The sequence below is a fragment of the Rhincodon typus genome, chromosome 16 (assembly GCF_021869965.1).
Source record: "Rhincodon typus isolate 14 chromosome 16, sRhiTyp1.1, whole genome shotgun sequence".
In the NCBI taxonomy this organism is placed as follows: Eukaryota; Metazoa; Chordata; class Chondrichthyes; order Orectolobiformes; family Rhincodontidae; genus Rhincodon; species Rhincodon typus.
Genome location: NC_063347.1, coordinates 13,190,062 through 13,215,876, shown reverse-complemented (window position 1 = coordinate 13,215,876; position 25,815 = coordinate 13,190,062). Strand labels below are relative to the sequence as shown.

The window sequence follows — 25,815 nt, the reverse complement described above, 5'->3', positions numbered from 1 at the left end:
GATAAGATGCATTCAAAGATTTTAGAAATTGTGGGGACACTGATCATGATCTTTCAGTCGTCCCTGGTGTTGGGGGGAGATGCCAGAAGCCTGGAGAATTGAAAACATTTTCTGAAGAAGGGTCTAGGCCCGAAATGTCAGCTTTCCTGCTCCTCTGATGCTGCTTGGCCTGCTGTGTTCATCCAGCTTTACACCTTGTTAACCAGATACTTATTCAGCTGTATTATGAGGCTTTTTATCACAGCACAGCACCAGCCAGGGTCTGAGCTCAAGTTGCAGGCCTGTTCTTCATCTCTTTTTGCTGTTAGCAACTCTACTGTACTTCAGTGGCATTGTCTAACTTATTTGGTGCACATTAGATTTTTTATTAATTTTTTATCTTTTTATGTGCAAGCTCCACCTGGTTATTCCCACCTCTAGTTGCATATAGTATCCTGCTGCACTTTCAATATGTCCATGAGGACTCATAGATGATCTTTCATGTCACATAATGGATTCACTGAACAGTTTGAGTCATTTAATACACAAACTCCTTCTGGGACACAGGTAATTTCTGGTCTCCCCACCCTATAAAATAAATGTAATTTCTGCTTTCCACTCCGTCTTACCCTCATAACTTGTTGTGTACTTTATGGAGGCTGACTCATTGTATATCCAGTACTTACTATTTCATCTCAAACAAAAAGGAGCGCTTCAAAGCTAGAGTTAATCCAAACTCTTCTTCACAATTGCATCCAAAGTACAAAGCAAAAATTTCAATAATGTTACTACATTAAACAAAATAGTGCAACTTAACAGAAGAGGATAAAATCAAACATTACAGCTCTTGCTGACCTTGATAAATGGTAGTTGGCAGGATTTCTTTATTATTGCAGAAATCGGAAAGACATGTACAGGGCAGGCATGACATAATTATTATTGGCTTCCATAGATTATTAAACATTTAGACCAGTATCCAGAAAGTGCAACTAGAGATACATTTGTCTACAGAAAAAATTCACTTACTTAAATGACCCTATGTGCGTTCAAAAGCAGCTACATCATTAACTTACAATTGTAACAAAGTAAATGCTGCCTTTAACAGTTCCACTCTGAAAAGAGACGCAATTTATCTGTTTCAAGCCATATGAAAGCTACAAGGTTGCAGTTATACCGAGCACTGAACAGTTTAAGGCAGCAGTTATTTATACTGGCAAAAATCACAAAGCTACATGTGTGAAACAGGCTAAATCATGGCTAAAAGGGTGCTCCAACACTTGCAACCTCTAGTAGCAATAACTGGACAGACCGATTTTACAAAAAATATTAAAACGAGATTTCAGGCTGTGCCTGCATCAAATGTTTAATTTTTTAAAAATCCATGAGACAGGTTGAGCTATTGCATGTTAAATTTTTTACTTAGATTGCAGATGCTAGTAAATTTGACCATCTGTAATTCATCCCACAGACATTTCAAAAGTCACACATTTATTCATTCACCTTTGTGATGCAAGTGTTGCTAGCTAGAACAGCATTCATTGCCCATCTCTAATTGTTCTGAAGATTGTAATGAGCCACCGTCCTAAAACTTTGCAGTTGAGTAAATGCAGACAGTGTGGTTAGGCAGGAAATTCCAGGGTTTTATTCCAGTGACAATGAAGGAATAGTGATATCATCACATCACTGACCAAGCCCCACCCCCACTTCCTACTTACTAGCCTCATCCCTGCCTCCTTGACCTGTCCATCTTCCCTCAACTGACCAACCCCCATCCCAACTCACTACCTACACTCATGTGCACTGGTTCCATCCCCACCTCCTTGACCTGTCCGTCTTCTTTCTACCTATCTGCTCCTTTATCCACCTTCAATCATCACCTCCCCCTCTCTCTATTTATTTCAGTCCCCTTCCCCTCCCCCATTTCTAAAGAAGGGTCCAGACCCGAAACGTCAGCCTTCCTGCTCCTCCGATGCTGCCTGGCCTGCTGTGTTCATCCAGCTCTACACCTTGTAATATCATCAAGACAGGAGGGTGTTTGACTTAAAGGTGAACTTGAAGGTAGTGATGCATCTGCAGCCTTTGTTCATCTAAGTAGCAAGATATTATGTACATAAACAGCGCTGTCAAAATAGTCATGTCGAGTTCCCACAGTGCATCTTGTGGATGATAAAACACTCGATACAGCACATGAGTAGTGGAGGGATTGAATGCTGATTGACATCCCAACCACCACAATCAAGCAGGCTGCCTTGGATGGTACAAAAACAGAAGTTGCTGGAAAAGCTCGGCAGATCTGGCAGCATCTGTGAAGAAAAAAAAAAAAAAATCAGAGGAATCGTTTCGGGTCTGGGGACTCTTCCTCAGAACCTTCAGGTCACTGGACCTGAAACATTAACTCTGATTTTTTCTTCACAGATGCTGCCTGACCTGCTGAGCTTTACCAGCTACTTCCGTTTTTGTTCCCGACTTACAGCATCCACAGTTCTTTTGGTTTATATTTTGTCCTGGATGGTGTTGAGCTTGACTGTTGTAGAAGCTGTTCTCATCCAAGCAAGTGAACAGTATTTCATCAAACTCCTGACTTGGGCTTTGTAGATGGTGGAGAGTTACTCAACACAATTCTCAGACTCTGATCAACATTTTTAGCCACAATATCTATTTGTCTGGTCTAGGGAAGTTTCTTGCCAGTGGTAATCCCCAGGATTTTGATAGTTGTGGAATTCAGCAACAGTAATGCTGTTGAATATCATGGGAAGGTGGTTAGATCCTGTCGTTGAAGACGTTCATTGCTTGGCACTTGTATGGTACACATTTCTTGCCAGTTACTGGTGCAAGTCCGAATGTTGTTCTTGTATTGCTGCACAAGGTATAGACTGCTTCAGCATCTAAGGTGTTGCAAATTGTGCAGAATAATATGCAATCATTAACAAGCATTCCCACGTCTGATCTTATTATGATGGTAAGGCCATTTATGAGGCAGCTGAAAATGGTTGACCTTAGGACACTACCCTGAGGAAATATTAGGGCTCTTCTAGCACAGTGGTTGTGTCTTTAACTCTGAGCTAGGAGCACTGCGTTCACGTCCCACTTGCTGCAGAGATGTAACATAACATCCCTGAACAGGTTGATGAAAAACACCTACCGTGAAACTTATGGGTCTTACAACACAGTGGTAGTGTCCCTCTGTTCCTATCAGGAGAACTGAGTTCAAGTTCCATCTGCTCCACAAGTGTGCAATAACATCTCTGAACAGGACAATTAGAAATATCTACATCAAGAACCCATGCAGTGATGTTCTAGGGCCAAGATGATTGGTCTCCACGCCATCTTCATTTGTCCAATATGACTCCATTATGTGAAGATTCCTCCTCCCACCCCAAACAATTCGTCAGCAAAGGGCTCTTTAATGTGAAATTCTGCCTCGATACTGAAAACTCTCATTTCACCTTGTCAATTCTACTGTTTGACTATCACTTTATTTATAATTATAGTCAGATGGAGTGGTACAGCACTTCCCCCTCAGTTATTTGTTTAAAATGTTCTCCATGTGAAGAATGTCTGTACGCTCTGTAACTGGCAACTGAGGAGGAGTTAGCTGGGGATTGTAACATTCAGGGCAGATGCTGTTCCAATATTTTTTATATTTTAGGCAGCTACAGGACTGTGAGCAAAGTCCAGACAGTCCTGGGAGTTGGCTGGTGCAGGTGAGAGTTGGTCTTAAACTCAAGGTAAGTCCTAGAGCTATTCAATGAAGTTGGGCTTGGAGCTCAAATCTCAGAAGCCACTTCTGAAGACGTTCTCCAGCTCTGTAAGAACAGACATACTGGACTCTAGTCATTAACTATTTCTCTTCCCACAGATGCTGCCAGACCAAATACATTTCTCCAGCAGTCTGTAGCTCTGAGCAGTTGAAATAGTCAGGAATTGAAAAGGTGGCAGAAGGTCAGTGACTCTGTGTTGTTGGGCCAAAGGAAGAACAGAGCTTTAATGGCTGTGATTCACATGGGTTCTGGTCATATCTGCTGTTTGATGTACAGGGATATTTGTTAGACCATACGACCATAAGAAATAAGAACAGCAGTAGACTGTTTAACCTATTCAGTCTCAAGCTGAATCCTATTCAATAGGATCATGGCTGATCCAACATTTCTCAACTCCACCTTCCAGCCTTTTCCCCATAACACTCGATTTCCCTACTGATCACAAATCCATCTCAGCCTTAAATGTATACAAGGTCTGTCCCCACACTCCTTATGGCAAGGACTTCCAAAGATTCTCAACACTTGGAGAGAAGAAATTCCTCATCTCAGTCATAAAATGGCATCTCTTTACTCTGAGACTATGCCCTCTAGTCCTAGACTCTCCCATGAGGAGAAAAAAATCCTCTCTGCATTTAATCTGTCAAGTCCCTTACGAATCTTATGTACTTCGATGAGATTACCTCACATTCTTCTAAACTCCAGGGAGTAAAGTCCCGACCTGTTTAGTCCTTGCTTGTATGGCAATACCTACATACCAGAGATCATCCAAATGAACCTTCTCTCAACTACCTCCAATGAAATTATACATCTTTCATTAAATAAGAGGACCAACCTGCTCAAAATACTCCAGATGCGGTCTCACCAGCAATTTGTACAGTTGCAGTAAGACTTTCCTATTCTTATACTCCAATCCTCTTGAAATAAGAGCCAACATTCCATTAGCCTTCAAGATTACTTTCTGCATCTGTGTGCTAATTTTGTGTTTCATGCACAAGTACCCCCAAGTCCCTTTGTGTTGCAGATTTGTGCAGTTTTTCTCCATTTAAAGATCATACTGTTGCTTCACTACTCCAAAATGAACAACTTCACATCTTCACACATTATACTCCATTTGTTAACATTTTGCCCATTTACTTAACCAACCAATATCTCTCTGTAAACTCTGTGTCCTTCTTGCAAACTGCCTTTCTACCTATTTTAGTGTCGTCTGTAAATCTGGCTACAAGCCACCTCCAACACCATGGTCTCTTAAGACTTGACCTTTAGTGAAGTACCCTGTCAAACATCCTTTGGAAGTCCACTGAGATACCAAGAACTGCAGATGCTGGAGTCAGAGACAACAATGTGTGGAGCTGGATGAACACAGCAGGCTAGGCAGCACCAGAGGAACAAGAAAGCTGATGTTTCGGGTCAGGACCCTTCTTCACATTCCCCTCCTTCTGTTTTGAGGAAGTTTCAACCATTCTAATAAAATTGTCAGATATGATTTCTCTTTCATAAAGCAATGCTGACTCTGCTTTGATTAGATAACAATTTTCCAAATGTCCTGCTATTACTTTTTCAAAATTGTTTCCTATTCTTTCCCAACAATAGATATTAGGCTAATCAGCACATAGGACATAGAACAGTACAGCACAGAAACAGGCCCTTTGGCCCACCATGTCTTTGCTGACCATAATGCCATTCTAAACAAATCCCATCTGCCTGCAGTCAGATTAGCAGTCATCCAATCATCTGATACTTCTCCATGACCCGAGGACTTTTGGAAAATTACAACAATGCATCCACTATCTCTGTAGCTACCTCTTTTGGGATCCTAGGATGCAAGCCGTCAGGGCTAGGGGTCATAACTGCCTTAAGCCCCATTATTTTGTCTAACACACAATTTCTATCCCGTATTCTTTATTTTATTCCACCATTAAAGACTGATGCAAAATATCTGCTAAACTCCTCTGTCATTTCCTTGTTCCCCAAAACCGTTTTCCCAGATTCATTTCCTAAGGGTGCTATGTTCACAATGACTTCACTCTTCCTTTTTATATATTGAAAGAAACTCTTATTGTCAGTTTTTAGATACCACACTAGTTTTCCGCTCAGTTTACTTTCTTTCTCTTTATCTTTTAGCACTCCTTTGCTGGATTGTTAAATTTAACCTCAAAGACTGGAAAAGCACTGGCTTCAGACTCCTTACATGCTTCTTCTCTCTTTACCTTCCTTGGTTAGCCATGGTTAGTTTATTCCATGCTTAGGATCTTTCCTCCTTACTGGGTCTTGCTGAGAGTCATGTATTACCTCCTCAAATGTCTACCATTGTACAGTTCACTTTAGCTAACTATCATTTCATTGTAACTCCCCTTATTTAAGTTAAACCTAGTTGTTTCTGATTTTCTCACTCTCGAACTGAATATTCAATTCTATCATGTTATGATCACTACTTCCTGAGGGATCTTTTACTTGGAAGTCATTTCTTAAACATGCCTCATTACCCATTACCAGAACCAACATAGCCTGCGCCATGACATATTGCTCTCGGAAACTATCCAATGCACTCTGTGAATTTCTGTTGTAGCTATCCTTTCCAATTTTATTAACCCAATCAACATGAAGATTAAAAGGGACCCAAAATTATTGCTATATTCTTTTTACATGCTGCTATTATTTGTTGATTAAAGCCTTTCCCACAGAACAGCTACTGTTTGGGGTCTGCACTCCACTCCTCCAATGTCTTCTTTCCCTTACTACTTTTTACCTTTGCCCAAACAAACTTGACATCATCCAAACCTACAACATTTCTCAACTGTCCTCATTCCATTTCTCATTAATACCTTTTCATTCTCCTATCCCTCTGAAAGAAGAATTATCCCTGAATGAGAAGTTCCCAGTTTGGATCTCCTTGGAACTATGTTTGCAAAATGGCTATGACAACGTATTCATTTACCTTCATTTGCACCTCCAGATCGTGCCTTATTCCAAAGGCTTTGCCCATTAAGATATGGGGAGGCAATGGCCTAGTGGTAATATTGCTGGACTGTTAATCCAGAAACTCAGGAAAATGTTCTGGAGACCTGGGTTCAAATCCTGCCATGGCAGATAGTAGAATCTGAATCTAATAAATATCTGGAATTAAGAGTCTAATGACTCTTACTTCAGTGGTGGGCAAATTACTGGAAAGTGCTCTGAGAGATAGGATTTATGATCACTTGGAAAGGCACAGTTTGATTTGTGATAGTCAGCATGGATTTGTGAGGAGTAGATCATGCCTCACAAACCTTATTGAATTCTTTGAAGAGGTGACCAAACACACGAATGAAGGTAGAGCAGTGGCTATGGTAGACATGGATTTAAGCAAGGCATTTGATAAGGTTCCCCATGGTAGGCTCATGCAGAAAGTAAGGAGGCATGGGATACGGGGAAATGTGGCAGATTGTCTTCTAAGGGTCAGCCAATTCTGAATCCAAAGGGTAGTAGTGGACGGAAAATATTCAACATGGTGCTCAGTTACAAGTGGTGTACCATAAGGATCTGTTCTGGGTCCTCTTCTATATGTGATTTTTGTAAATGATTTGGATGTAGGAGTGGAAGGGTGGATTAGTAAGTTCACGGACGATACAAAGGTGGGTCAAGTTGTAGATAGTGCGGAGGACTGTTCTAGGTTACAAAGGGACATTGATAGGATGCACAGCTGGGCTGAGAAGTGGCAGATGGAGCTTAACCCTGAAAAGTGTGAGGGGATTCATTTTGGAAGGACAAACTTAAAAGCAGAATACAGGGTTAACAGAAAGATTCTTGGCAAGGTGGAGGAGCAGAGGGATCTTGGGGTTCTTGTCCACAGTTCCCTGAAAGCTGACACCCAGGTGGATAGAGTTGTTAAGAAGGCGTATGGTGCGTTAGCTTTCATTGATAGAGGGATTGAGCTCAAGAGCCGTGAAGTTATGCTCCTGCTATACAAAATCCTGGTTCGGCCACATCTGGAGTACTGTACCCAGTTCTGGTCACCTCATTACAGGAAAGATGTGGAAGCATTGGAAAAGGTGCAGAGGAGATTTACCAGGATGTTGCCTGGAATGGAGGGAAGGTCTTACGAGGAAAGGTTGAGTGAGCTAGGGGTTTTCTCTTTAGAACGACAAAGGATGAGAGGTGACTTGATAGAGGTGTACAAAATGATCAGAGGTATAGATAGAGTAGACAGCCAGAGACTTTTTCCTCGGGTGGAGGTAGCTATTAAGAGGGGGCATAGTTTTAAAGTGAGTGGAGGGAGATATAGGGGAGACGTCAGAGATAGGTTCTTTACTCAGAGAGTGGTAGGGGCGTGGAATGCATTGCCGGAGAGGCTAGCGGAGTCGGCCTCATTTGGGGCATTTAAGTGGCTATTAGATAGGCATATGGATGATAGTACAAGGTAGGGGTGGAGGTTAGATAGACCTTAGGTTTAGGGTAAAAGGTCAGCACAACATCGTGGGCCAAAGGGCCTGTATTGTTCTATGTTCTATGATGACCATGAATCCATTGTTGATTGTTGGTAAAACCCATCTGGTTCACTAATGTCCTTGAGGGAAGGAAACTGCCTTCCTTACCTGGTCTGGGCTACATGTGATTCCAGACCTACAGCAATGTGGTTGACTCTTAACTCCTCTCTGGGCAATTAGGGATGGGCAATAAATGCTGCCTAGCCAGCGACACCATCGTCCCATGAATGAATAAAGAAAAAAAAAGCCATATATTTGTTCTATTATTGAGCTTCCCTACAATTTCAATGATTTCTCAGTACAATATCTCATTTTCACATCCTATCCCTTTTTATTTTCTGGTAACAATCGACCCCATCACTAAACTGCACCATGACTATGTCACGCTGTTGATGTTTGGGATGGATAGGTGGAGGTGGTCTCAGGAAGTAAGCAGGTTTGTCCTCCAGGGGAAAAAGGAAAGGGAAGCAACTGTTGCCAATTTTCATGGCAAAAAAGCGTCCTCACACCGGCTGGTGATGGGAATCCGAAGTCTTTAAAAGGAAAAAAATGCCTTTTCGAAAAGACCAATTTTAACAGGTTTGCTCAATTTAGCTGAAGACATCGAATTTCCAAATGCGGATTGGAGGACACCGAATGAACAAATCATGCAGTTCTAAAAAAAATACGTTCTGACACGACAAGTGACATCGAGCACGCAGGGCAGCAAATAAGATTACATGTTATTGGTAACCTGAATGGGTATTTGTCTGCTGAGCCTGTAGCAATCTTGGTGAGACAGTTTATGCACTTAATTTGCTCCTGACTCAGTTTCTCCCATAATCCGCAATGCAGTTTAATCTGACACCACTTCAATTGCAATTTAATGGCAGCTATCCGGTGACCTGCGAGTCTCCTTCTATCAGCCTCCATTCCTCGCTAATGCAAATTGACAAGTTATTGTTTCCCATCCCAACAAAAAAAAATTGTCACCGGCTGGGAGACATTAATCGCAAGAACGTCGCTGGTCGAATTATATACCTGCAACTTGCAATTAGTTTCTTACTAAAGAAGTTTTTTTTTTAAAATATAATGAAAAGCAAGATGAAAATGAGCGTACAACGGATGCCTTGTATGCACTGATTACAGGCGGGTGGGGGATTTGCTGACCCGGCCATTCGGAACTGATGGCGAAGCGCGCGGAGACAGGCCGTGAATCCCAATCGGCCGAGTTCCCCTGGCACCCCCCGTGGCGGTATAAAAGGCCTTGTCCAGCGGCATCAAGCGACCGTACGAGCTGCTCTTCGGCCGTTCAAGGTTGACCGAAGAACTTCGGACGAATTGACCATTCCTTCCTTCCCCCCCAAAAATAGAAGATTTTTACCCTTCTCCGAAGGTCTGATTTTCTCGGTGCAATTTAAACCCCTCCGCTCCCCTCCTTTTACCCTTTGCAAACACGCCGGCTCCGCGTCCACTCCGTCTCCAACCGTCCCGCCCCTCAATGCAGTTTGAACTCGGCACGCGCCCACACAGCCAGCCAATCGATGCGCTCCAGCTCCCAACCGCCGCCGCCAACGCCCCTCCCCACCGAGGTTTGGCAGGAGGTGTAGTCCGTCAGCGGCAATAGTACCCTGTAGGAGGCGAGTAAATATGTACAAGCGAAGTTCGTTTACCGATTTATGCCCCGAATCGTATTGCCGCAGTCCATGAAGTTTTTTGGAAGTATAATAACCCTGTAGTAAAGGAGGAGCCAATTAGCGCGCAGCAAGCTCCCACAAACAACAAACCAAATTGTCCGTTGCATGTTGACTGAAGGATAAATACCGAGGCTTGAGAGAACAGCCCTCCTGGCTTCCAACAGTGCCACACAATCTTTTACGTTTTTCCTAGAGGGCAGCTGGAGCCATGGCAGACAGAACTTACAGTAGTGTTACTTTCACTGTAGTTACAGCACTCCCGTTATAATTTTAACACCACCTACTTGCTTTTGTGCTCCACGCCCCTATTAGTAAATGCTGAGTTGCTGAATGTTTTATTAACTATTCAAAACCTACCACCATTTGCTGTATACTTCAGGTCCAACAGCTCTGCAACCCCTTTAGAATTGTATCTTTTCCTTTATTCATTCATGGGATATGGGCATTGCTGGTGAGGCAGCATTTATTGCAGTTTCCCTCCCTGAATGACATTAGTGATCCAGATGGGTTTTTCCAACAATCAACAATGTATTCATAATCATCATTAGACACTTAATTGCAGATTTTTTAAATTGAATTCAATTTCTACCATTTGCCGTGGCAGGATTTGAACCCGAGTCTTCAGAATACTATTTGGGTCTCCGGATTAACAGTTCAGCCGTAATACCACTGGTATGGTGTAGTGTCGCCACTCTGGCTCCATCTTAAAACACAGAAAAATAAACCAAAGCATACAATATAAAGGTAGAAAAATGAAGAAATAAAGAAAAAGTGCTCAAATGTACAGTCCTTCTTGTTAAGTGCCTTGTCGTGGGCCCTGGGATTAGTGGCCAGGCACTAGTTGCCTTCGCTGCACTGACGCTGCTAGAATGAAATTCACCACTCATCAGCACCATCTTGCCTCCACTGAAGCACTCACCAATATGAGTCTTCGATGGACTTTGTGAACGCAGATGCCACCGGGTACTACACTGACCCAAACTCGACTCTGCCAGCGTCATGAGTCTACTTCAGGCCCACCTCGCCATTGCAGCCGCTGCTGATGCCATCAGGTCTCGTAATGGACCCAATCTTGTTTCCTCTGCCACCTCCACAAATCTGTGCCTGATGCAGTCACCGCTCAGAACCCAAACTCACCTCCTTCACAGCAGCCATGAGTCAGCACTAGGAATGCCTCAACAATGTTGAAGCCACTGGGAACCCAAACTCGCCACTGACGCTGCTGCCATGAGTCCACGCTGCTGCGTCTATTCGAGTCTGCGCTGCTCGGCCCACTCACTGCTGTTGACATTGCCACCATGGCTGAGCTCTTCAAGAAGAAGTGTATAAAAAAGGGAAAGAAATGAGAGAAGTAAAAATGAAAAGCGGACGAGTCCTGGGCTCAGAAACCCTACACCACTGCCATCTTACTGGAAGGTGTGTGTCAGTGGTAAGTCTGCCATCAAGCAAGGCAGCTAAGAACATAAAGATAGAAAGAAGGAGGTAATGGATTGAAAAAGAACACAAAGCTTTCATTCCTGTTATAAACCAATTGCCTTCACAATTCATATAATTCTGTTATAACAGGATTCCAGCGCACTTATTTAATTCCCTGAATAAATTCTATAAAGCTCAATGAGAAATCATTAGCACAAATGTGTAAGTTTACCAAAGGAATTAGGAAGACCCTACCTTTAATCCTGACTCAACCTATTTTAGCCAGGAGTGGGAATAGGGCATTGATATTGGTCTCAGCACCACTGAATAAAGCAAAATGAACTAGACTTCTTTTTTATGCTTGATGTTCAATAACCCCTACATTTCTCAGGTGGGAGGATCAGGCTTAGTTCTAGTGTCTACATTACCTTTAGTAGAAGAGTATGCTGGACTCAAAATGTTAACTTCTTTTCACTCTGCACAGATGCTGCCAGATTTCCTGAGTTTCTCCAGCACCCTCTGTGTTTGTTTCTTATATTACTCTTTGGCTTGCACTTTAAAAAATGATTAAGATACATGAGTACATGCTGTTTGCAGAAGTATCAATCACAGCAGAATAATCAGCTAAAAAGACTTATTTACATTTATGCCATTCAGGATTTCAAAGGTTTGTTTTAGGTCTGTTTTATGTCCGTTTTTAGTCTTTCCATTTAAAAGATATAAATTTAGCTCTGAATTTCTGGTCAGTTGGAGCCTTTAATCCCAGAATGACTGTCTTTCTTCTATAAACTGTTTAAAGACATAAATAAACACTTAATGATAGGCAGCCAAACATCACAGCAAATAAACTGGTAATATGGCCTCATCAATGACACACGTGATGCCATTGCCAGGTATCCCAAATAGATCTAAATTAAGCTTATCTGGCATATAAGCTCATAATAGAGCATCAGAAGATCAGGGTATAAATCAAGAAAATGGAAGGATTTGCTTTTAAACGAAACAGATATGCATAAAACAACTCTGAAACAACCATGACAGTTTAAAGCGAGTGATATGTCATACTTTCTCTGTCGTACTGCCTGATCCACCTGTGTTCATCAATGGTGTCATGATGGTTATTCAGATGGACACATCATTCATGGGATGTGGGTTTCCAAGGCTAAGCCAGTGTTTATTGCCTATCCTGAACAGCCCATGAGAAGGTGGTGGTGAGCTGTTTTCTTGAACAGCCGTAGTCCAGGGGGTGCAGTTACACCCATGTACACAGTCCTGCAAAGAAGGGAGTTCCTGGATTTTGACTGAGTAACAGTGAAGGAACATTAATATAGTTCTGAGCCAGAAGGATCTATGACTTGGAAGGGAGCTTCAAGGCAGAGATGTTTCCATGCATCTGCTGTCATTGTCCTTCCAGATGAAAGATGTTGCAGGCTTGGATGGTGTTATCGAAGCAGGCTTGGATGGTGTTGTCGAAACAGGCTTGGTGAGTTGCTGCAGTGCATCTTTTAAGTTGTACGCACTGATATCACTGTGCATTGCTGGTGAAGGGTTGAATTTTGTAGGTAGTTAGTGGGGTGCCAATGTTGCAGGGCTGCATTGATCTAGATGGTGTTAAGCTCCTTGAATTTTATTGGAGCAACATCCACTTAAGTGAGTGGAGAGCATTTCTTCACAATCCTGACTTGTACTTTGTAGATGCAGACAGGCTTTGGAGAGACAGGAGGTGAATAACTCACTGGAGAATTCCTAGCCTTTGACCAATTCTTGTATTTATAGTATTTCTATGGCTAGTTCAGTTCAGTTTCTGATCAATGCTAATGCCCAAGATGTTGATAGTGGGGCATTGCCTTTGAAAGTCAACGGGAGATGGTTAGATTCTGTCTTGTTGGAGATGATCATTGCCCAGCAATTATGAAGACTGAATATTACCTCCTAGGTCAACATAATGAAGGACGAAGTGTTGGGTGTATTGAAATACATTAAGGTATACACATCCTCAGGGCCAAATGGGATCTATCCCAGGCTACTGTGGGAGGCAAGGGAGGAAATATCTGGGGTCTTAACAAATATCTTTGCATCTTCTTTGGCCTCAGACGAGGTTCCAGAGGACTGGAGAACAGCCAATTTTATTCCTTTGTTTAAGAAGGGAAACAGAAATAATCTGGGTAATTACAGGCTAGATAGCCTGACATTAGCGGTGGGGAACCCGTTGGAGAATATATTGAAAGACAGCATTTATTCATATTTGGAAGCAAATGGACCTGTTAGTGATTGATAGCATGTCTCACCAACTTCATTGAGTTTTTTGAGGAGGTGACAAGAATGATTGATAAGGGAAGGGCAGCGAATATTGTCTGCATGGACTTTAGAAAGGCATTTAATAAGGTACCTCATGGTAGGCTGGTACAGAAGTTAGAGTCTCATGGGATCCGAGATGAGCTGGCTAGATGAATACAAAACTGGCTTGGTCGTAGAAGACAGAGAGTAGTGGTGGAAAGGTGATTTTCGGAATGGAGATCAGTAACTAGTGATATTCCACAGGGATCAGTGCTGGGACCTTTGTTGATTGTAATATACATAAACGATCTACAGGAAAATGTAGGTGGTCTGATTAGTAAGTTTGCGGATGATACCAAAATTAGTGGAGTTGCAGATAGTGAGGAGGCTTGTCAAAGGATACAGCAGGATACAGGTAGATTGCAGATTTGGACAGAGAAATGGCAGGTGGAGTGTAATCTGGTCAAATGCGAGGTAATGCATTTGGAAGATCAAATTGAGGTGCAAATTATTCAATAAATGACAGAGCCCTTCGGAGCATTGACATATAGAGGGATCTGTATCCGTCCACAGATCCCTGAAAATGGCAACACAGGTGGATAAAAACTGAAAGAACTGCAGATGCTGTAAATCAGGAACAAAAACAGAAGTTTCTGGAAAAGCTCAGCAGGTCTGGCAGCATCTGTGAAAAAAAATCTGAGTTAACGTTTCAGGTCCGGTGACCCTTCTTCAGAACTCAGAACCGTTCTGAGGAAGGGTCACCAGACCCGAAAGCTAACTCTGATTTTTTTCTTCACAGATGCTGCCAAACCTGCAGAGCTTTTCCAGCAACTTTTGTTTTTGACACAAGTTGGTAAAGTGATCAAGAACTACACAGCAAGCTTGCCTTCATCAGCTGGGACATTGAATATAAAAGTTGGAAAGTTAAGTTACAGCTGTTAAAAACTTTAGTTAGGCCACATTTGGAATATTGCATGCAGTCCTGGTCACTACACTACCATAATGACATGGATGCTTTGGAGAGGGTGCAGAGAAGGTTTACCAGGATGTTGCCTGGCCTGAAGTGTTTTAGTTATGAAGAGAGTTTGGAAAATTTAGATTGTTTTCACTGGAAAGACAGAGGCTGAGGGGCATCCTGATAGAGGTCTACAAAATTATGACAGGCATAGATAAGGTGGGTAGTCAGAGGCTTTTTCCCAGGATGGAAAGCTCAATACAAGAGGGCATCGATTCGAGGTGAGGGGGGAAAGTTTAGGGAAGAATTGCGAAGAAAATGTTTCACACAGAGGGTGGTAGGGGCCTAGAACACACTGCAAGTGGAGGTCGTGGAAGCAGGCACATTAGCAATGCTAATGGCGTATCTTGACAGACACATGAATGGGAGGTGAACAGAGGGATAGAAACCCTGCAAGGGCATTTTCTCAATATTTTGAGGAATCAACTAGAGAGCAGGCCATCCTGGACTATGTATTGTATAATGAGAAAGGATTAATTAGCAACCTTGTGATGCAAGATCCTTTGGGAAGAGTGACCATAATATGGTAGAATTCTTCAGTAAGATGGAGTGACACAGTTATATCTGAGACAAGGGTCCTGAACTTAAAGAAAGCTAACTTTGATGTATGAGGCATGCATTGGCTAGGATAAGTTGGCCAAGGATGCTTAAGGGGTTGATGGTGGATAGACAATGACAGACATTTAAAGAACACATAGATGAACTTCAACAATTTTACATCCCTGTCAGGCGTAAAAGTAAAACAGGGAAGGTGGTTCAACCATGGCTAACAAGGGAAATCAGAATTAGTGTAAAGCCAAAGAGGAGGCTATAAATTGGCCAGAAGAAACAGCAAATCTGAGGACTGGGAGAAATTTAAAATTCAGCAGAGGAGGACAAAGGGTTTAATTCGGAAGGGGAAAATACAATATGCGAGTAAGCTTGCAAAAAACATAACTGACTGTAAAAGCTTCTCTAGATTTGTGAAGAGAAAAAGATTGGTGAAGACAAAGTTAGGTCCCTTACAATTAGAATCAGGTGAATTCATAATGGACAACAGAAAGATGGCAGACCAGTTGAACAAATACTTTGGATCTGTCTTCATTAAGAAAGAAACAAACAACTTTCTGCAAATGCTATGGAACAGACAGTCAATCAAGAATGACAAACTGAAAGAAATCCTTTTTAGTTAGGAAGTGGTATTGGGAAATTGATTAAATCTGATAAGTCACCAGAGCCTGAAGCTCTGCATCCCAGAGTGCTTAGGGAAGTGGCCCTAGAAATAGTGGACACTTTGGTGATCATTTTCCAGCATTCTATAGACTCTGGAAGCATTTCAATGGGCTGGAGGGTAGCTAATGTAACCCCAATTTTTAAAAAGGAAAGAGAGAGAAAATGTGGAATTATAGACCGATTAGCCTAACACTGGTGATGGGGAAAATGCTGGAGTCATTTATTAAGGAGGAAATAAATGAGCATTTGGAAAGTGGTGACAGAATCACTTCAATCACTAAAGGGAAATCATGCTTGACAAGTCTTCTGGAATTTTTTGAGGATGTGACCAGTAGAGTGGATAAGGGTGAATTAGTAGATGTTGTGTATCTGGATTTTCAAAAGGCTTTTGACAAGGTTCCACACAAGAGACTAGTAAGCAAAATTAAAGCTCATGGTATTGGAGGTAATGTATTGACGCGGATAGAGAACTGGTTGGCAGACTGGAAGCAGAGAGTTGGAATAAACAGGTCCTTTTCGGAATGTCAGGCAGTGATGAGTGTGGTACCGCAGGGCTCAGTGCTAGAATCCCAGCTGTTCACAATATATATTAACTATATATATATAGGATGAAAAAATTGAATCCACTTGGTGGCAAAAACAGGAAAGCAGATTATTATCTGAATGGTGACAGTTTAGGAAAAAGTGAGGTGCAACAAGACATGGGTGTCATGGTGGAACAGTCGCTTAAGGTTGGCATGCAGATGCAGTGGGTGGTGAGGAAAGCTAATGGCATGCTAGCCTTCATAGCGAGAGGATTTGATTACAGGAGTAGAGATGTCTTGCTGCAGTTAAACAAAACCTTGGTGAGGCCACACCTTGCGTATTGTGTGCCTTTTTGGTCTCCTAATCTGAGGAAGGACATTTTTGCTATTGAGGGAGTCCAGCAAAAGTTCACCAGACAGATACCCAGGATGGCAGGATTGACATATAAAGAAAGACTGGATCGACTGGGCTTGTATTCACTGGAATTTAGAAAAATGGGAGGGACTGTCATTGAAACATATAAAATCCCAATGTAACTGGAGAGGCTAGATGCAGGAAGAATGTTCCTGATGTTAAGGAGTTCCAGTCTGAGAATAAATGGTAAATCATTCAGAATTGAGATGAGTAAGATTTTTTTCACTCGGAGTTGTGAGCCTGTGGAATTCTCTACCACAGAAAGCTGTTGGGGCCAGTTTGTTAAATTTATTCAAGAGGGAGCTGTATGTGGCACCTGTGGCTAAAAGGATCAAGGAGTATGGAAAGAAAGCAGGCGTGGGATACTGAAATTGCATGATCAGCCATGATCATATTGAATGGTGGTGCAGGCTCAAAGGGTCGAATCACCTACTCCACCCATTTTCTATGTTTCTATTTTTTGGGGACATCAGCTATTCACCATACTTAGATTCTGGGATAGAGAGCCACATATCCAAAGAAAAAAACAATTTTGTTGACAGTAGAAGTAGTGCAGATTGTACTACATCATATCATGTGAAGACTTTATTAATAGTTTGTGTCAAACAGATTTCAATGTCATCAAGTGTAACTTCATTCATTTTGGCCAAAACATGATAAATGAGAATACTTTGAAATATACTGTAAAATGTTTAAAATTATACATCGCTGTTCTTTTTAAAAATGCACTTTGTTTGACCTTTGAGGTTGTTGCTAGATATCACATGATCTACAAATTGGCCACAGTTCTAGAAATGTCCAAAGTTATAATTACAAGAACAAAGCTAAACGGATCACCCTAGTGGAATTATTAGTTGTTATTAATTATTAACTATTAATTGGCTGGATGGAGCAAACATGGCAAGACAATGAGAACACTGACCTTCAGGCTCTAAACCTGGACTGATAACCAATGGACGTATTGAAACTCATTATGCCTGCAGATGTACCAAACGCAAACATCTATCTTCTCAAGTGTTCAGTGGATTTTGACCAGAGAGACAGAAACCAACTCAATAATCTAAAAGACTCTGTAATGGTAGTGCCACATGATCAAAACTTCTCTGCAGTTTGGGTAATTTCAGTGATACATCTCTGAGCTTTTAAGCCAATTTTCAAAATTCCAGCAACAGATAGCTGTCAGCCTGGAGCCTTAATAAGTCTTTTTGGAAGCCTCAGCCTTCTCAAAACCTCTTTTTCAGTTTCCCGTTCTATAAGCATAATCTTGCCACACTGTCTCCAATTTCAAAGAAATTGCGCAACTCCTGTCTTCAGCCATCTAAACTCACTTGGACTTTTAACTCCTGAGTAAAGAAACCCTCACTTAATTCTGATATTCACATGAATTGATAATTACACCTTCTTATATTGTTCAGCAGTCATCAACAGAAAAAAGTTTAAAAAGGGGTCTGAATAATAGTGGAACAAATACATGAACTACAAAATGACGGGAAAGGCTAGGAATATGCAAGCTTCCATAGCTATAGCTTTTATTGTGGAAGAAGTGAGTACCATTTACATTTAAGCTGCTGTTCCATGAAGACCAAATCAAAGACCGTTCTGGTGAAGGATAAAATTAAAGAAATGGGTTCAAGAATTTGAAATTGCCAAAGCAATGAAACACATCAGAAGAGCTATGTAGACAGAGACTTACCAGCAAACTATCAACAGTAATACTGCTTTGCTTACAAATGATGAATGATGCTGGAATAGCATTTTAAACTGTAAAAACTGATGGTTTTGATATTTGATTTTGATGCTCAAGAAAATTATTGTCATATCTTCTGTGTTAAATCTATGGAAGAAAGCATCTATTTAAACATGTACACTATCCATCATTAGCAACAAAATAACTGCATGTCTATCAATCTTGAATTCAGAATGCTTGACAAAGGATTTCATAAACGATATAATAAAATCTGATCTCAAGCTGGAGAAGGGGATATTTTCAATTCTATCCTTTCAGGAGCAAATCCAGTGCTTAATTTGCTTTTTTTATGGTTTCACTAATCTCTAGTATTTTAAGTAGTTAGTGTATTGTATGGCATGATCCTCTTACTCCTCTTCCTGCTCTATTATCTAAGCAGCACCTGCCTCTTTATTTTTCCTACCAAAATTGAGCACATCACACTTACTTATATTTCTACTCCCTTTCCAATTACGTGCCTATTCTACAAGATCATTAATGATTAATGTACTGCCTTTGTTAAAGGCCCTCATCTGTTGATTTATTCTGTGTCCCACTGTATAGCTATTGTTAGGGGTCCGAGGAACTGCAAAGTTGCAATCAGTGTAGCATGTCAATTTCCATGCACAGAAAATTGGAGCAGCCCTGCAACCTTAGAGGGATTGTTGACCTCCGTCCATATGGATTCTGTGTCTTCCAATTAAAGATCATTTTTTGCTATTGTATTATATCCCATACCAATAATGCTCCCCACAATCCTTTCCTTACTGTCTGTCCTTTCGACAAGTCACATGTCTCTGAATATTAAGTTCCCACTTTAGATTTTCATGTAACCATTTTTCTGTAATGGCTGTAAGATCATACCCATTAACCAATATTTGTGCAGTAAATTCGTCCATTTTGTTCTACATACCAAGCCCATTCAAGTAAAGAGCCATTTTTACCACTTTTCACCTTTTGACCCTATTTACTGCTCTGTTTCTATGTTCATATGCTATGTTCCTTTCTTTTCCACTCTGGGTATCTGTTATCCAAATAGCTCATTTTCTCTCTGCTAAAGTCTCCCCACCTCTAAGTTATTTAAAGCTGCCTCTACAGCTCTAGTTATTCACTTCACCAGGACACTGGTCCCAGCACGGTTCAAGTAAAGCCTATTCCATCATAACAGGTCCCTTCTACCCCAGTACAGGTGCCAATGTCCATAAACTGAAACCCATTCCGCCCTCATCAATCTTTGAGCTATGCATTTAATGCTTGACTTTAGCCCATGCTAGTTTGCTCTTAGCTCAGGGAGTAATCCAGAGATTATTACCTTAGAAGTTCTGGTTTTTAATTTAGATCTTAATTGTTCAAAGTCTTTCAGCAAAACCTCCTTTCTTTTCCTATCAATGTTGCTGGTACGAATGTGGATGACAGTTGCTGGATTCCTCTCTCTCTCTCCATGTTCTTCTCCACCCTTACGGGAAGTGTCCTTAACCCTGGCACCAGGCAGTATCATTAGCCTTTCCAACATTTCCTCTTTATCAATTTAAACCCTTTCTAGTGACAGTGTTTCTGATGAAGGTTTATCCTGATGCTGTTGATTTTAACCTCTTTAGAAAAATGAAGCACTTTCAATATGAAAGAAAATTATTCAGATAAGGGACATTTATGCCACCAAAACCTCTATCAGATCATCACCTAAGATAATCTGTTGGCTTTCCCTAATATACAAGCAATATTGTGGCTCATTTTAAATCTATTGGCAATGAACTGTTCCGGTTAAAAAGTCATTTTTAGTGCTAAAAAGCATCAAGAACTGCAGAAAACGATGCTGCAAGAAAACTACTTTGCCCTAAGCACTACGTGCATAGAAAGTGGTAAACTTCATTGCTTATCATTTAAGGACATCATTGACTTTCTTGCCCAAAACCATGAAATAAAATGTTAAAATCTAAGCAGGTTGTTTTGCTGCTTCCATTTAGTAAGTGCTGATCTTTGTAAATTGCCCCTGTATTGCTGTAGGGTAAACATTTTCAACTAATCGTTGTTAGAACCCTCATGATTTTTCATTATTTTTATTTTAATTCTTTGACCAATTTTGAATTGAGAGCTGGAAATGATTTCTGGATTTTAGGACAGGTAATGGTAAAAGGAAAATAACAGACCAAATAAGCTCTGTTTATTTGTGAGGACAGACCTAGATGCTAACTATAGGCTTGTTTTGATTAAAGGGGTTCCAAAATATACAGTGACCCTGGGAAGAGCATTGTGTTTAAATAAATAGTGTAAGTTGACCATTAACAAGGTCAGTACCTCGGAATTGCTTCTGGTGAGTCTGGAAGAGAGCATATGTTCAAGCAGGTGGCAGTTGTTGAGTGGTAATCAAGGCCTCCGGAAGAAAGAATTAGTCTATTAGAGTGGAACCAGAATTGAAATTACTTTCTTGAACTATGTTTTCTGTGGAAATGGTTTTTGGCCATACTGAGACAGCATGAAGACTTGAAAGCTCCCTGCCTAATCTGCTACCAGCTTCCTGAAGCCAAAAGAGTAAAAATCTGAGAAGTATTGCTGCCTACTGAGAAGGTGACCCTAATTGGCAGTTTCAGAAAAGCAACCAAGGAGTCCACACCTATACCTGTGAAACAATGCATCATGAAATCTAATTAAGTAATCCGACTAGTTTTGTAAATTTCTTTTATTTATCACTTAACTGTGTTTATTTGTTTTTCTGTCTGTCATTTGTGTCAATAGGGGCTGAAAATAAATGTTGCAGGTTTGGGGCATAGACATGAATCAGCTTACCTTGTATAATTTTTCCTCTGCTAAAGTTATTATGTATTCAATAAATAGTTGTCTTTTCTTTGGGGTACAAAATTGATGTCAGGAATTAATTTTTCACAAAATCTGAGATTTGTTATTCAAAAGTCTGGTTAGGAACCGTAGGAGTAATTATTCGGGTCTTCGATTTAATTTTACTGTTTTGCAAATACAAAGTTAGGCTGATTTGATTCAGCTGTCTGTCTCCATGTCATAACAATGAAGTCAAGGTATTTTCATTTGATTTTTATATTTCATAAAACAAATAAACTAATTGCAAAATATATGTTTCAGTTAGCTATTTATTGTGCCTTCACCTATTTATATGCGCAAATACCATGGAATCATGCAGTACAGCTCATCGCGTCTGCACCTCCAAAATGACTCTAAATCTATGCTACTCCCACTTACCAGCACTTGCCCCATAGCCTTGAATGTTATGACATTTCAAGTGCTCATCCAAGCACTTTTTAAAGGTTGACGGTTCCTGCCTCAATTACCCTTCCATGCTGTGCTTTCCAGAGTTCCACCATACTGGGTGAAAAATCCTTTTCCTCAAATCCACTCTAACATCTTTCCACCTTTAAAATTATGACCACATGTTATCAACCCCTCAACTAAGGGAAACAGTTGCTTTCTGTTTTTCATTTTAAGTCAACTGTCCATGCCCCTCGTAATCTTATACACCTCAATCGGTGCCCTCTCAGCCCTCTCTGCTCTAAAAAATACGTGATTTAGACATGCTGGTGTTGGACAAAGTCCAAAATTGCACAGTGCTCCGAAAGCTTGTGATTTTAAATAAACTTGTTGGGCTATAACCTGGTGTCATGTGACTTGTAACTTTAAAAAAAATTCTGAGCTTATTCAACCTCCCTTCATTGCTAAAATGCTCTATTCCGCGCAAAATCATGGTGCGTCTCCTCTGCAGTCCCTTCAGTGCAATCACATCTTTCATATAGTGCAGTGATGAGGACTGCATACAGTAGTCCAGCTCTGGCCTTACCAAAGCTTTGTATAGCTCCAACATAAGCTCCCCAGTTTTATAATCTATGCCACAACTGATAAAGGCAAGTGTCCCATATGCCTTCTTAACTATTCTATTAACTTGTCCTGTCCGCATCAGGGATCTGTGGGCAAGCACTCCAGATTCCTCAGTTCCTCTGAGCTTCCTAGTTTCCTACCACTCAATCCATTTATATTCTTCTGTAACCAACGATCTTCTTTGTCGCTCTCAACCACCTGGCCAATTTTTATGTTGTCTGCAATATAAAGCCTTGATATTTCTATTTTAGTTGACCTTTCTGTTTTTGAAAAAAGTACACTTTTGTTTGGTAATGCTATTGGGCCTCTTAAGCTTATCATTGGCTAGGACCCTCAGCACGTTATAATCCAGTCATGCCCATCCATTTTGATGCATAAATCCTGATATCTTCCAGCCCTAAAAAAGTAATGTTCCCACTGCTCCTTCCAAATCATGATCTTGCTCCCTCTCCTCTTTGCACCTTGGCTGTAATCTGATGATCAAGGTCTACCTATAAAACAGCCTGCGAGGCAGTCTCTCAAACTGCATGACAGCCGCCCACCAGAATTGGGACAAAAAGAGCATCTGTGAAAAGTTCAAATATAACCATTGACTCATGTGAAGCCCTAGCTTGTGACTGACCAAAGTGGACAAACCTCGTGGAATGACTGGGTCAGGATGTGCAGAGGAAATGTCAAAACATCAGAGGAAGCACGCAAACAACTAACCAACCCTTCAACTTCTACCTGCCCCACAGTTGGCATAGTCTGTAGATCACATATTGAACATATCAGCCGTCTCAGAATTCATTGAAATAATAGATGGAAGCAAGTCACCCTCAATCCAAGGAATTGCCTAAAAGAAGACAATGAAAGAAACTTAAATTCAGGATGAACCAAGGATGATCAATTTTACCAACTGCAAAACTGCACTCCATCCTGCTCCACATTTTCCCACCTACCTGTTAATAGGAGGGCCATCAAATATACAAGTCACCACATACAATGTATCAGCGCCACCTGTTGGCTTAAAGACAATACCACATGATCAAGAATATTTCTTTTAAAAAGTGGTGTTTATCAATGCCAAGGAAGAAACATCTTGAAGAAAGAATCTATACAGTGGGGATGTTGTAGCAGTCAATGAACTATGAAATAGCTTTACGTATAAAATTCAGGGAAAACTGGAAATCCATAGAATGCAGCATTAACCAAATGCATGTAGAAAGGAAAATGATTAACAATAATAACTTGAAATTATTTGGTGTTTTTAACATTAAAGCATCCAAATATGCTGAAATTCTTGTGATTGAAAAGATCAGTGACAGCCTGTTCTTCATTGACACAGGAAGCTAAAGTAAAGACTTTTTTGACTGGAGCGGAGGAGGTTCAGCAGTGAGCAAGTAGAAGTTTACAAAATCATGAAAGCTATAGGTAAGGTTAATGGTAGGTGTCTTTTACCTAGGAAGGGGGGCTTCAAGACTAGGGGACATATTTCTAAGATGAGAGGAGAGAGATTTAAAAAATGAGGGGTAAATTTTTTACACAGGGTGGTTCGCGTGTGGAATGAACTTCCTGAGGAAGTGGTGGATGTGGGCACAGTTACATTGTTTAAAAGACAGTTAGATAAGGACATGAATCGGAAAAGGTTGGAGTGATATGGGCCAGGAGCAAGCAGATGCGACTAGTTTAGTTTGGGATTATGTTCTGCATGGATTGGTTGGACCAAAGGGTCTGTTTCCGTATTGTATGACTCTATGTTTTCCATAACAAAGAAAATAAGTACATTAATGTGAATCAGTCTAAGTCTATATTCATGGGTATTATAAAAACAAAATGTTGTCACGAGGCCACAAAAGAAAATTTTAGAACAGGTTCCTAATGCTTCTTATAAGTTGTAGAATTTAAGGAGCATCTTAGGGACCTCGGTGTGCATGTCCACTAATCCCTTAAGGTAGTGGGATAGGTGAATAAAGTAATTAAGAGGGCATATGGGATATTCACCAGTATAGCCAAGGCATAAAGTTTAAGGATGTGAAGGTGAAACTGGAAATGTATAAAATGTTTGTTAGGTATGCAGCTCTGAAACCCGCATTTTGGAAGGGTGAGATAGCAGGAGATTTACCAGGATGTTTCCTAGAGAGTTTTAGTTATGAAGACAGTTAGATAAATTGGATCAGAGACAGTAGGAACTGCAGATGCTGGAGAATCCGAGACAACAAGGTGCAGGGCTGGATGAACACAGCAGGCCAAGCAGCATCATAGGAGCAGAGAGGCTGACGTTTCGGGCCTAGACCCTTCATCAGAAAAGGGGGAGGGGAAGGGGGTTTTGAAATAAATAGGGAGAGAGTGGGAGGCGGATAGAAGAGGGATAGAGGAGAGGATAGGTGGAGAGGAAACAAACAGGTCGAAGAGGCGGGGATGGAGCCAGTAAAGGTGAGTGTAGGTAGGGAGTTAGGAAGGGGATAGGTCAGTCCAGGGAGGACGGACAGGTCAAGGGGGCGGGATGAGGTTGGTCGGTAGGAGATGGAGGTGCGGCTTGAGGTGGGAGGAGGGGATAGGTGGGAGGAAGAACAGGTTAGGGAGGCAGGGACGAGCTGGACTGGTTTTGGGATGCGGTAGGGGGAGGGGAGATTTTGAAACTTGTGAAATCCACATTGATACCATTGGGCTGCAGGGTTCCCAAGCGGAATATGAGTTGCTGTTCCTGCAACCTTCGGGTGGCATCGTTGTGGCACTGCAGGAGGCCCAGGATGGACATGTCGTCTGAGGAATGGGAGGGGGAGTTGAAATGGTTCGCGACTGGGAGGTGCAGTTGTTTGTTGCGAACCGAGCGTAGGTGTTCTGCAAAGCGGTCCCCGAGTCTCCGCTTGGTTTCCCCGATGTAGAGGAAGCCACACCGGGTACAGCGGATGCAGTATACCACATTGGCAGATGTGCAGGTGAACATCTGCTTGATGTGGAAAGTCTTCTTGGGGCCTGGGATGGGGGTGAGGGAGGAGGTATGGGGGCAGGTGTAGCACTTCCTGCGGTTGCAGGGAAAAGTGCCGGGTGTGGTGGAGCTGGAGGGGAGTGTGGAGCGGACAAGGGAGTCACGGAGAGAGTTGTCCCTCCGGAAAGCAGATAAAGGTGGGGAGGGAAAGATGTCTTTGGTGGTGGGGTCGGATTGCAGATGGCGGAAGTGTCGGAGGATGATGCGTTGGATCCGGAGGTTGGTGGGGTGGTACGTGAGGACGAGGGGGATTCTTTTTTTGTTCTTATTGCGTGGACGGGGTGTGAGGGATGGATTGCGGGAGATGTGGGAGACACGGTTGAGGGCGTTCTCGACCACCGAGGAGGGGAAGTTACGGTCCTTGAAAAACGAGGACAACTGAGATGTACGGGAGTGGAATGCCTCATCCTGGGAGCAGATGCGGCGGAGGCGAAGGAATTGGGAATAGGGGATAGCATTTTTGCAGGAAGGTGGGTGGGAGGAGGAGTATTCTAGGTAGCTGTGGGAGTCGGTGGGCTTGAAATGAATATCGGTTTC

General features: G+C 41.7%; 1 protein-coding gene across 3 annotated transcripts in view; it reads right to left on the bottom strand.

Moving 5' to 3' along the window:
* The window catches only part of spdl1 (spindle apparatus coiled-coil protein 1), a 37,190-nt gene extending 26,903 nt beyond the window's left edge, over window positions 1–10,287 (bottom strand). The window contains exon 1 of one of the 3 annotated variants that reach the window (XM_048606766.1): window positions 10,240–10,287. In XM_048606766.1, coding sequence (XP_048462723.1) covers window positions 10,240–10,245 — 6 coding nt within the window. In that variant the 5' untranslated portion in view covers window positions 10,246–10,287. Of the gene's footprint in view, window positions 1–9,569; window positions 9,767–10,239 lie in introns of those variants that run through there. The other 2 variants (XM_020528268.2, XM_048606767.1) reach the window with 2 other exon arrangements.
* Between the last annotated feature and the right edge of the window lie 15,528 nt (window positions 10,288–25,815).